This window comes from Oncorhynchus masou, chromosome 31 (assembly GCF_036934945.1).
Source record: "Oncorhynchus masou masou isolate Uvic2021 chromosome 31, UVic_Omas_1.1, whole genome shotgun sequence".
Taxonomy (NCBI): domain Eukaryota; kingdom Metazoa; phylum Chordata; class Actinopteri; order Salmoniformes; family Salmonidae; genus Oncorhynchus; species Oncorhynchus masou.
In genome coordinates, this window is record NC_088242.1 from 45,028,513 (window position 1) to 45,041,983 (window position 13,471).

General features: G+C 41.3%; 1 protein-coding gene across 1 annotated transcript in view; it reads right to left on the bottom strand.

Moving 5' to 3' along the window:
* Positions 1-3,551: 3,551 nt before the first annotated feature.
* The window catches only part of LOC135523995 (unconventional myosin-Id), a 124,292-nt gene continuing 114,372 nt past the window's right edge, over positions 3,552-13,471 (bottom strand). Inside the window, exon 22 of the mRNA XM_064951067.1 lies at positions 3,552-4,919. Coding sequence (XP_064807139.1) covers positions 4,763-4,919 — 157 coding nt within the window. The 3' untranslated portion in view covers positions 3,552-4,762. The remainder of the gene's footprint in view (positions 4,920-13,471) is intronic.

Genomic DNA, 13,471 nt, shown 5'->3' on the forward strand with positions numbered 1-13,471 from the left:
CGGGCACTGCAGGATTTCAGTCCTTCACAGCGTAGTGTGTTACCAATTGTTTTCTTGGTGACTATGGTCCCAGCTGCCTTGAGATCATTGACAAGATCCTCCCATGTAGTTCTGGGCTGATTCCTCACTGTTCTCATGATCATTGCAACTCCACGAGGTGAGATCTTGCATGGAGCCCCAGGCCGAGGGAGATTGACAGTTCTTTTGTGTTTCTTCCATTTGCGAATAATCGCACCAACTGTTGTCACCTTCTCACCAAGCTGCTTGGCGAGGGTCTTGTAGCCCATTCCAGCCTTGTGTAGGTCTACAATCTTGTCCCTGACATTCTTGGAGAGCTCTTTGGTCTTGGCCATGGTGGAGAGTTTGGAATCTGATTGATTGCTTCTGTGGACAGGTATCTTTTATACAGGTAACAAACTGAGATTAGGAGCACTCCCTTTAAGAGTGTGCTCCTAATCTCAGCTCGTTACCTGTATAAAAGACACCTGGGAGCCAGAAATCCTTCTGATTGAGAGGGGGTCAAATACTTATTTCCCTCATTAAAATGCAAATCAATTTATAACATTTTTGACATGCGTTTTTCTGGATTTCTTTTGTTGTTATTCTGTCTCTCACTGTTCAAATAAACCTACCATTAAAATTATAGACTGATCATTTCTTTGTCTGTGGGAAAACATACAAAATCAGCAGGGGATCCAATAGTTTTTTCCCCTCACTGTATACTCATTACAGAAACTCAACGTTACCACCCCCTAGATTACAACAATGTTCCAACATGTTATCAACCTTCCCCAATTCTCAATTTGCAGATATCGTTGCACTAAAATTAAAACAATTGCTGAGAATTGGGTACACATCTTACAATTGTAATCAAAATGGTTACCAACAGAAGACAGAAGAAACTCAATGAAATGTTATAGACTGGGTTCCCTTTCTGAAGGCACTAAGAGTGCTATCTGGCGAGCAAAAAAAAAAACAAATCAAGGGGATTTACCGTACTGTAGGTTAAGCTTTGGATATGAAAAGTCAAGCCCAACACAAACCAAGGAGGGCAAGGATTCGGCGGGAACAACACCTTCTAGACACAGATCACAAACTGAAGGGTAAAGCTGAAAGAATGTGATGGCACAGGTAAACTATTTTCAACCGCCTTCTTATTATCCATGTGTACTGAATTTCCAGTAGATGACTCAGAATATTAACAGTCTCCATGCTGCATCCCAGAGTGACAGTGAACCATTAGAATCCTTACTCAGCTAAATAATCATGCGTTTGTACCGGTCTTATTTCTGTAGTGGTGAGGAAAGTGGGCATCTCATCTCGCTCTCTGTCTTCATTGATACGCTCTCTCCCTTTCCTCTCTCTCTCTCCTCCGGGGAACAGGGGGGTTCAGAATAAACTCCTCATTGGCCCTGCAGTGTCAGTCTACCCACCCGGGCAGAGTGCCAAGAGATGTGATGGAGCGAAGGAGGATATAGAGTGATAGAGAGAGGAGAGAGAATAGAGGGGAGGAGAGGAGAGGCAGCCAAGCCAGGCTTTTGTTCTCAGATAAAAGTATCCTTCCTTTCAAGACAGGCATGTCGGGTGACAGGAGAGAGAAACCTATTTCAGTCGGATGTGACAAACAGTCACAGACAGTCAGGGGATATGGGGGTGAGCTATAATAAGCACGTTTTACAGGCAGCCCTGAGGACTAACCACATATTAAAAACACCTGCCATTAGAGGTACTATCCACAATACATAGCCTACAACTTTCCCCTAATAGAGGGACATTTTCCAGCAGGTTGCAGCCATTTTCTGGTCTAAAGTGCCTTATCAAGCAACAGAACAAGGTCATCATACGCCATTGCTGCAAGGTAAAGGAAGATTTCTTTAGTTGAGATGAGACACGCTAATTAACTAATTATGTACCAATTTTCCTGGCCAATTTGCAAAGCAATTAGCACTCGGCAGCAATTCTGAATCTGATTGGAGATTTTTAACTGAAAATAATACCAACTGACAGAGCGATACAGTCCCTAATGAAAGACTACACACCCCTAGCACAGTCTTCACATTTTGCTGCCATAAAATTAAAACAATTAATTAAATGTTTTTTTTTACTACTGATTTACACAACCTACTGCACATTTCCAAAGTCAAAGAAAATGATAGAAAATCGTCTGAATAAATAAAATATAAAACACAAAGATGTCTTGATTGCGTATATCTTCACATCAGAGAGTTATTCCTTTGTGTAATAACCTTTGGCAGCTATTACAGCTGTAAAACATTTGGAATAAGATTCTATCAACTTCACACAACTCTTAGGGCAACATATATCCATTGTTTTTGTCAGCCTAGTCTCTTATTTTCAAGCCGATATGAGTCATGACAGACTGGATTATTCAGGAACACTCAACACCTATTGGAAGGCCATTCTGATGCGTCTTTGGCATTAACATTTGTGCAATTGTCCCGCTGAAAATTATAATTATCCGAGGGTTAGGTATTCAGAAGAATGAGGCAGGGTTTCTAACTTTTTATCTGGGCTTTGCTCCTTTCATATTTATTTTAATCCTGACAAACTCCCCAGTCCCTGCCAGTGACAAGCATACCCATAACATGATGCTAAATCTGTACAGTATATGCATAGAAATAAGAGATTAAAATATATATTTTAATGCTCCTCTCAGAGCATGTCGTGTTGTTCAGGTTCAGGATATGCTCAACACATCCCTCTCACACCCTGTGACAAACTAACTTAAGTTAAGAATGACACACTTCTCATCTGTGCCTCTGACACTGTTCCGTCATTGAAGTACATAGAACAACATTCTCTCCCATTCTTCTTCCAAAAAACAAAAGGAATGGAAAATGTGTGTATGTAGGACTGGCTGTGCTCTATCTGTAGTCTAAAACAAGGGTTGTGTTAAACATATTTCCATCAAATATCCATTTTAGATACAAATAAATCATGAAAACATACATAGTGCTTTCACACCCCTAGACTTTTCCACATTTTGTTGTGTTACAGCCTGAATTTAAAATAGATTGCATTTAGATTGTGTGTCACTGGCCTACACACAATACCCAATAATGTCAAATTAGAATGATGTTTTTTTTACACTTAAATAAAAACTGAAATGTCTCAATCCCTTTGTTATGGCAAGCCTAAATAAGTTCAGGAGTAAAAATGTGCTTAAGTCACATAATACGTTGCATGGACACATTCTGTGTGCAATAACAATGTTGACATTGAATATCTCTTTGAGCATGGTGAAGTTATTAATTACACTTTGGATGGTTTATCAATACACCCAGTCTCTAGAAAGATACAGGTGTCCTTCCTAACCCTAACTCAGTTGCCGGAGAGGAAGGACACCGCTAGGGGATTTCACCATGAGGTCAATGGTGACTTTAAAACAGTTTAATGGCAGTGACACAACATCGTAGTTACTCCACAATACTAACCTAAATGACTGAGTGAAAAGAAGGAAACCTGTACAGATTAGAAATATTCCAAAACATGTATCCTGTAGAAATAAGGCACTATCTTAAAACAGCAAACAATGTGGCAAAGAAAAACTTTATGTCCTGAATACAAAGCATTATTATTAGGGCAAATACAACACAACTCAGTACCATTTTTTTTCAAGCTTGGTGGTGGCTGCATCATGTTATGGGTATGCTTGTCGTTGGCAAGGAATATGACATTTATTTTGGATAAAAATAAACAGAATAGAGCTAAGCACAGGCAAAATCCTAGAGGAAAACCTGGTTCAGTCTGCTTTTCAACAGACACTTGGAGACAAAGTCACCTTTCAGGAGGACAATAACCTAAAATACAAGGCCAAATATTCACTGTTCACTGGAGCCAAGTTACAGTTTTGACTTAAATCAGCTTTACAATCGATGGCAAGACTTGAAAATGGCTTTCTAGCAATGATAAACAACCAACTTGACAGAGCTTGAAGAATTTTTGAAAGAATCATTTGCAAATATTGTACAATCTAGGTGTGCAAAGCTCTTAAAGACGTACCCAGAAGAACTCACAGCTGTAAATCACTGCCAAAGGTGATTCTAACATGCCTTGATTCAGGGGTGTGAATACCTATGTAAAATTTTATTTCTGTATTTCATTTCCAATACATTTGCTAACATTTCAAATGTTTCCATTATGGGGGTATTTTGTGTAGATGGGTCAGAAAACAAATCTATTTAATCACTTTTTGAATTCAGGCTGTAACACAACATAATGTGGAATTAAGTCAAGGGGTATGAATACTTTCTGAAGGCACTGTAGCTGTGAGAATATACATTTCTGAACAAGATATTCTACTCAAATGAAATGCCGGATAATGTGACACTAATCATGATTAACCAAAGCTAGCGTAACATATAATGATCGATGCCCCGACAAAACAGCTCGGTTGTACATGTCAACTCAACTTGATATCGAAAACTGAGGGGAAAAAAATCTACTCTTTGGTGAATTAATGTTGTGCATGTGTGTGAGTCTGTCTAATTAACTAAACACATGTGTATGTATTAAACATCTTACATGTCCTACTGAAAAACATTGAGTTACGTCAAATAAATATCTAATCAGAGTTACAAATTTGGCATGGCTTTCATTCATACTCTCCCATGTATCATATCATGCCATCTAGTTCACAAATGAGTTCTATACAAACAGAGTTATGATTCACATATTCCTCATTTGACACCTCATCGTCACTTGTCCTTGTCACAGACCGAGTGGCCCCCGAGTGGCCCTTTTAGTTTCCAGGCACTGCCAGGATATAACCGGAGCGGCTCTTGGTGAAGTCTGGCTGCGATTGGTTGATCTTGGGCTCCACAATGACAGTACATTTCCTGCCATTCATACTGCACTGGATGGGACTGGCGATATTCACCTGCAGCTTCCTCTTCTCACTGCAGAGAGGGAGAAAGAGAGATAAAAAGAAAAACGTGTCAAATCAAATCGTATTGGTCCCATACACATGGTTAGCAGATGTTAATGTGAGCGTAGCGAAATGCTTCTAGTTTCGATAGAGCAGTAATATTTAACAGTACCAAGAATTAGAACAGGTTATGGTAGAAATAGTTTTAGTTACTCAGCTCCGCGGTCCTGGAATTCTCTCCTGAACATTTTAACATTTGATGATCTAGTCTCGTTTAAACACTTGGTTGATGTAAATATCATAAGAGTGTAATTGTCTTTAGGACAGCTGTTTTTTAGTCAAGACATTTGTGTGTTTTTATTTTTACATAATATGTAATTGTTGTACTGTGTGTATATAGTTTTGTTTAATGCTGTGTTAGTGTATGGAAATGGTTTTGTTTGAAACTTTGTTCCCCCTGCTGCTATCGGACCAGGTCTCTCTTGAAAAAGAGATTAAATTATGTTTAAATAAAAAATCTAAGTAATCTAACAATTCCACAACAACTACCTAATACACACAAGTCTCAAGGGATGGAATAAGAATATGTACATATAAATATATGGATGAGCGATGACCAAGCGGCATAGGCAAGATGCAATAGATGGTATGAGATACAGTATAAACATATGAGATTAATAATGTAAGATATGTAAACATTATTAAAAAATGGCATTATTTAAAGTGACTAGTGATCCATTTATTAAAGTGGCCAATGATTTCAAGTACAGTGCCTTGCGAAAGTATTCGGCCCCCTTGAACTTTGCGACCTTTTGCCACATTTCAGGCTTCAAACATAAAGATATAAAACTGTATTTTTTTTAAAGAATCAACAACAAGTGGGACACAATCATGAAGTGGAACAACATTTATTGGATATTTCAAACTTTTTTAACAAATCAAAAACTGAAAAATTGGACGTGTAAAATTATTCAGCCCCCTTAAGTTAATACTTTGTAGCGCCACCTTTTGCAGCGATTACAGCTGTAAGTCGCTTGGGGTATGTCTCTATCAGTTTTGCAAATCGAGAGACTGAAATTATTTTCCCATTCCTCCTTGCAAAACAGCTCGAGCTCAGTGAGGTTGGATGGAGAGCATTTGTGAACAGCAGTTTTCAGTTCTTTCCACAGATTCTCAATTGGATTCAGGTCTGGACTTTGACTTGGCCATTCTAACACCTGGATATGTTTATTTTTGAACCATTCCATTGTAGATTTTGCTTTATGTTTTGGATCATTGTCTTGTTGGAAGACAAATCTCCGTCCCAGTCTCAGGTCTTTTGCAGACTCCATCAGGTTTTCTTCCAGAATGGTCCTGTATTTGGCTCCATCCATCTTCCCATCAATTTTAACCATCTTCCCTGTCCCTGCTGAAGAAAAGCAGGCCCAAACCATGATGCTGCCACCACCATGTTTGACAGTGGGGATGGTGTGGTGCTTTTACGCCAAACATAACATTTTGCATTGTTGCCAAAAAGTTCAATTTTGGTTTCATCTGACCAGAGCACCTTCTTCCACATGTTTGGTGTGTCTCCCAGGTGGCTTGTGGCAAACTTTAAACAACACTTTTTATGGATATCTTTAAGAAATGGCTTTCTTCTTGCCACTCTTCCATAAAGGCCAGATTTGTGCAATATACGACTGATTGTTGTCCTATGGACAGAGTCTCCCACCTCAGCTGTAGATCTCTGCAGTTCATCCAGAGTGATCATGGGCCTCTTGGCTGCATCTCTGATCAGTCTTCTCCTTGTATGAGCTGAAAGTTTAGAGGGACGGCCAGGTCTTGGTAGATTTGCAGTGGTCTGATACTCCTTCCATTTCAATATTATCGCTTGCACAGTGCTCCTTGGGATGTTTAAAGCTTGGGAAATCTTTTTGTATCCAAATCCGGCTTTAAACTTCTTCACAACAGTATCTCGGACCTGCCTGGTGTGTTCCTTGTTCTTCATTATGCTCTCTGCGCCTTTAAACGGACCTCTGAGACTATCACAGTGCAGGTGCATTTATACGGAGACTTGATTACACACAGGTGGATTGTATTTATCATCATTAGTCATTTAGGTCAACATTGGATCATTCAGAGATCCTCACTGAACTTCTGGAGAGAGTTTGCTGCACTGAAAGTAAAGGGGCTGAATAATTTTGCACGCCCAATTTTTCAGTTTTTGATTTGTTAAAAAAGTTTGAAATATCCAATAAATGTCGTTCCACTTCATGATTGTGTCCCACTTGTTGTTGATTCTTCACAAAAAATACAGTTTTATATCTTTATGTTTGAAGTCTGAAATGTGGCAAAAGGTCGCAAAGTTCAAGGGGGCCGAATACTTTCGCAAGGCACTGTATGTACAGTGGGGCAAAAAAGTATTTAGTCAGCCACCAATTCTGCAAATTCTCCCACTTAAAAAGATGAGAGAGGCCTGTAATTTTCATCATAGGTACAGTACACTTCAACTATGACAGACAAAATTAGAAGAAAAAAAATCCAGAAAGGATGTAGGATTTTTTATGAATTTATTTGCAAATTATGGTGGAAAATAAGTATTTGGTCAATAACAAAAGTTTATCTCAATACTTTGTTATGTACCCTTTGTTGGCAATGACAGAGGTCAAACGTTTTCTGTAAGTCTTCACAAGGTTTTCACACACTGTTGCTGGTATTTTGGCCCATTCCTCCATGCAGATCTCCTCTAGAGCAGTGATGTTTTGGGGCTGATGCTGGGCAACACGGACTTTCAACTCCCTCCAAAGATTTTCTATGGGGTTGAGATCTGGAGACTGGCTAGGCCACTTCAGGACCTTGAAATGCGTCTTACGAAGCCACTCCTTCGTTGCCCGGGCGGTGTGTTTGGGATCATTGTCATGCTGAAAGACCCAGCCACATTTCATCTTCAATGCCCTTGCTGAAGGAAGGAGGTTCTCTCTCAAAATCTCACGATACACGGCCCCATTCATTTTTTCCTTAACACGGATCAGTCGTCCTGGTCCCTTTGCAGAAAAACAGCCCCAAAGCATTTTGTTTCCACCCCCATGCTTCACAGTAGGTATGGTGTTCTTTGGATGCAACTCAGCATTCTTTGTCCTCCAAACACAACGAGTTGAGTTTTTACCAAAAAGTTATATTTTGGTTTCATCTGACCATATGACATTCACCCAATCTTCATCTGGATCATCCAAATGCTCTCTAGCAAACTTCAGACGGGCCTGGACATGTACTGGCTTAAGCAGGGGGACACATCTGGCACTGCAGGATTTGAGCCCCTGGCGGTGTAGTGTGTTACTGATGGTAGGCTTTGTTACTTTGGTCACAGCTCTCTGCAGGTCATTCACTAGGTCCCCCCGTGTGAATGATCTTGCGTGGAGTCCCAGATCGAGGGAGATTATCAGTGTCTTGTATAATTGCTTGTATAATTGCTCCCACAGTTGATTTCTTCAAACCAAGCTGCTTATCTATTGCAGATTCAGTCTTCTCAGCCTGGTGCAGGTCTACAATTTTGTTTCTGGTGTCCTTTGACAGCTCTTTGGTCTTGGCCATAGTGGAGTTTGGAGTGTGACTGTTTGAGGTTGTGGACAGGTGTCTTTTATATTGATAACAAGTTCAAACAGGTGTCATTAATACAGGTAACGAGTGGAGGACAGAGGAGCCTCTTAAAGAAGAAGTTACAGGTCTGTGAGAGCCAGAAATCTTGCTTGTTTATAGGTGACCAAATACTTATTTTCCACCATAATTTGCAAATAAATTCATAAAAAATCCTACAATGTGATTTTCTGGATTTCTCTCTCTCATTTTGTCTGTCATAGATGAAGTGTACCTATGATGATAATTACAGGCCTCTCATCTTTTTAAGTGGGAGAACTTGCACAATTGGTGGTTGACTAAATACTTTTTTGCCCCACTGTATGTAGGCAGCAGTCTCTCTGTGTTTGTGATTGCTGTTTAACAGTCTGATGACCTTGAGATAGAAGCTGTTTTTCAGTCTCTCGGTCCCAGCTTTGATGCACCTTGTTAAGCATGTATCGTATATACCTTACAGCTGGTACATCAATATTTACAGAGAGAGAGAGAGAAAGTATGGTGTATGATATGTTGTAAATGCTAAAGAGCTTTTTTACACCAAAAACATTTATATGGTTCACCTTCAATTGACTGTGCATCCTTCACTGTTGTGGAAATGCGTCGTCATAATATGGAAAAGACCTAAAGCAAACTTGATGCTAATGGGCATAGATATAGACTATAGAAATTTTTTGCATATACCCCAGGAATGATCCATGTGCCTGTACTGTTGGTGTGGCTCACCAGCCGATTGCCTCTAAGTGCTTGTCACATCTAGTTAGGGATTTTCTGCCTGAATGGCCATTTTGCACTATTCCCTCTTTAAGAGGATCAATGAGGCAAATCAAAAATGTGTTGAGGAAGAAACAGTTATTTGTGAGGGAGTCAGGATGGGAGCGTTGGCAAAAAAAAGTGTGTTGAAAAGTGTGTGTTCTAAAGTGTGTTTAAGAAAACATACAGTGCATTCGGAAAGTATTCAGACCCCTTCACTTTTTCCACATTTGTTACGTTACAGCATTATTCTAAAATTGATTAAATTAAATTTTTTACTCATCAATCTACACACAATACCCCATAATGACAAAGTGTAAACATGATTTTAGAAATGTTTGCAAATGTATTAAAAATAAGAATCTTATTTACATAAGCTTTCAGACCCTTTGCTATGAGACTCGAAATAGAGCTCAGGTGCATCCTGTTTCCATTGATAATCCTTGAGATGTTTCTACAACTTGATTGGTGTCCATCTGGGGTAAATTAAATTGATTGGACATGATTTGGAAAGGCACTCACCTGTCTATATAAGGTCCCACAGTTTACAGTGCATGTCAGAGCAGAAACCAAGCCATTAGGTTGAGGGAATTGTCTGTAGAGCTCCAAGACAGGATTGAGACAGGATTGTGTCGAGGCACATGGAGGGTACCAAAGAATTCTGCAGCATTGAAGGTCCCCAAGAACACAGTGGCCTTCATCATTCAAAAATGGAAGAAGTTTGGAACCACCAAGACTCTTCCTAGAGCAGGTCGCTCAGCCAAACTGAGCAATCAGGGGAGAAGGGCCTTGGTCAGGGAGGTGACCAAGAACCCGATGGTCTCTCTGACAGAGCTCCTCTATGGAGATAGGAGAACCTTCCAGAAGGACAACCATCACTACAGCACTCCACCAATCAGGCCTTTATGGTAGAGTGGCCAGACAGAAGCCACTCCTCAGTAAAAGGCACATGACAGCCCACTTGGAGTTTTCCCAAAGCCACCTAAAGGACTCTCAGACCATGAGAAACAAGATTCTCTGGTCTTATGAAACCAAGGTGGAACTCTTTGGCCTCAATGCCAAGCGTCACATCTGGAAGAAACCTGCACCATCCCTACGGTGAATTATGGTTATGGCAGCATCATGCTGTGGGGATGTTTTCAGCGGCAGGGACTGGGAGACTAGGTTCACCTTCCAACAATGACCCTAAACACACAGCCAAGACAACACAGGAGTGGCTTCGGGACAAGTCTCTGACTGTCCTTGAGTGGCCCAGAGAAATGCTTCCCTCTCACCCCAACACCATTTCTCGCTAGGCACTGCCTGGTGCAGGTTAACAACGGCCGCTCGCACCGTTTGTCAAAATACATAATTAATTCAAACACCCATGGTGATTCGCGGAAACGCCCGGAGCCAAAGCATCCACTCAGCCAGTGGTATTAAATCCAAAGAAATTAATCAGCGTGACCTTGACACGTCTAGTTACGCAACAACGCCTCACAAGCAACAACAATCAACTCAAACTACCCATGCCAGACTTCTTCGTCTGCATTATACATACATTACTGTAGCCCAGCGATGAGGGCTGCGGCGGTGCAGGGTTACCATGGAAACCATGTGAACCTCTACATCTGTCACGGCCACCCCTGACAGCCAATAGGACGGCAGCTCTGATAAATGTCTCTCGTCTGTCTGTCTGTCTGTCTGTCTGTCTCAGAGGATAGCATGGCAAGCATATCCACGGGGCTGCTATCAGCTCACTTGAAGGACAAGCAGGGTTAAGCTGACAAATACACATAGTATGCACAGACAGACGTTGTGCATAGAATATACAGACAATGTATTGGACACCTTTATATGTGGTAAATACTAAGAAACGCTTAATTTCTTTTAAATATCCCTTGTAAAATCCCTGGCACACAAAAATGCTGTGGAAAAAATGGTCATTTGTGGATGGTTACATGCACCAAATAATGCAATTATTGTGGAAAATCAGATTAATAAAATAGTTTGATTAAAAAGTACATGATTTGCGAGAATAATGATTTCCCTAATCATTCTGTTTTACAGGGACACATCTGAAATCAGGTCTACCTGGTGGCACTCTGATGAATGCAGGAAAACACCAAAATAGACATTCTACCACAGCGAGCATGTTATTTTTGGGAAGCATATTTGATTCTGAGTACGGACATAGTGTGAAAACTACTTCTAAGACACATTCATACAGTTGTTCCGAACACACTTCACTCGCACTAAAGAGGGAGGCTCGATCGGCTGGTGCATGCATAGATCAAAAACACTGCTGGAGATCGATTAAGGTGTTTACATGTCCTAATCATTCAAAAGACTGCTCAGAATGCCAGGGGTTTTAATCAGCGTATGCGTACTTCAATTTTGAGACAAGATTAAGGTAAATTGAGTAAATTTAGAGTACATTGTTTACATGACTATTGCATAATCTGCCTACTGCCATAATCGGTTTAATACCGAGTTATTAGTGTGCATGTAAACGTACTCAATCCAATATTGAGTGACCAGTTTTAGTCAAGCCATCTCTCCAGGGAGAGATAGACACCACTGCCTCTACTCTCGTAATAGAAAATCTATTATTTCCTCATCTCTTTCGCAGTAACTGTGTATTTTCTTCACTAGAGATCTTCTGGCCAATCTACCCCAGCCTCTCCGAGGATAGAGTGGAGGAAGAGACTCAGGGAAATCGACATGGCAATCTGCATCCAGGCAACACAATTGACTCATCCTTTTAAAAGGTATTTTTTTCCGTCATGGAGCCAAGCTCTCCTGCCTCCTGCAAAATATATGAGAAATTCCCATACTTAAGATATACAGGTAAAGTCACTCAGCAAAACCATCATGACTTGCAGAAGTCTCTGGACTTGTGCTCAGGATCAGGTTATATATAGGTTACATTTAGACCTAAGAGATGTTAAAGTCTCTTTCAAAGTGCAACGCTGCAAAGTATCTATCAAACTAACTAATGACAAATAGGTTTTGTAGTAGTATGACGCAAATACTGTCAGATTATTGCAAATATGGGCAGCGCATGTGAATAGAGTGTTTGTGGCAGAGACAGACGGCGCAATGATGGGCCAGATGATCAACAAGAGCACAGGTTCTGTGCCAAGAGCATCACATGCCCACAGTGCACGCAGGCACACGCACGCATGCACACCCGAGCCCGAGGGAGGGTCTCCACAAGGTTCTGTTTATGTGGATGGGAGAAGAGCTCCCACTGTTTGTTTGTCAGATCTCTGGCCCTGCTTTCCTTAACAGCCGGTCTAAAATAAAAACCTGCCAGCCTCTTCTGATCCATATTGAGATTGTGTGTGTGTATATACACTGCTCAAAAAAATAAAAAGGGAACACAAACAACAATGTAACTCCAAGTCAATCACACTTCTGTGAAATCAAACTGTCCACATAGGAAGCAACACTGATTGACAATAAATTTCACATGTTGTTGTGCAAATGGAATAGACAACAGGTGGAAATTATAGGCATTTAGCAAGACTCCCCCAATAAAGGAGTGGTTCTGCAGGTGGTGACCACAGACCACTTGTCAGTTCCTATGCCTCCTGGCTGATGTTTTGGTCACTTTTGAATGCTGGCGGTGCTTTCACTCTAGTGGTAGCATGAGACGGAGTCAACAACCCACACAAGTGGCTCAGGTAGTGCAGCTCATCCAGGATGACACATCAATGCGAGCAGTGGCAAGAAGGTTTGCTGTGTCTGTCAACGTAGTGTCCAGAGCATGGAGGCGCTACCAGGAGACAGGCCATTACATCAGGAGACGTGGAGGAGGCCGTAGGAGGGCAACAACCCAGCAGCAGGACCGCTACCTCCGCCTTTGTGCAAGGAGGAGCAGGAGGAGCACTGCCAGAGCCCTGCAAAATGACCTCCAGCAGGCCACAAATGTGCATGTGTCTGCTCAAACGGTCAGAAACAGACTCCATGAGGGTGGTATGAGGGCCCAACGTCCACAGGTGGGGGTTGTGCTTACAGCCCAACACCGTGCAGGACGTCTGGAATTTGCCAGAGAACACCAAGATTGGCAAATTCGCCACTGGTGCCCTGTGCTCTTCACAGATGAAAGCAGGTTCACACTGAGCACGTGACAGACGTGACAGAGTCTGGAGACGCCGTAGAGAACGTTCTGCTGCCTGCAACATCCTCCAGCATGACCGGTTTGGCGGTGGGTCAGTCATGGTGTGGGGTGGCATT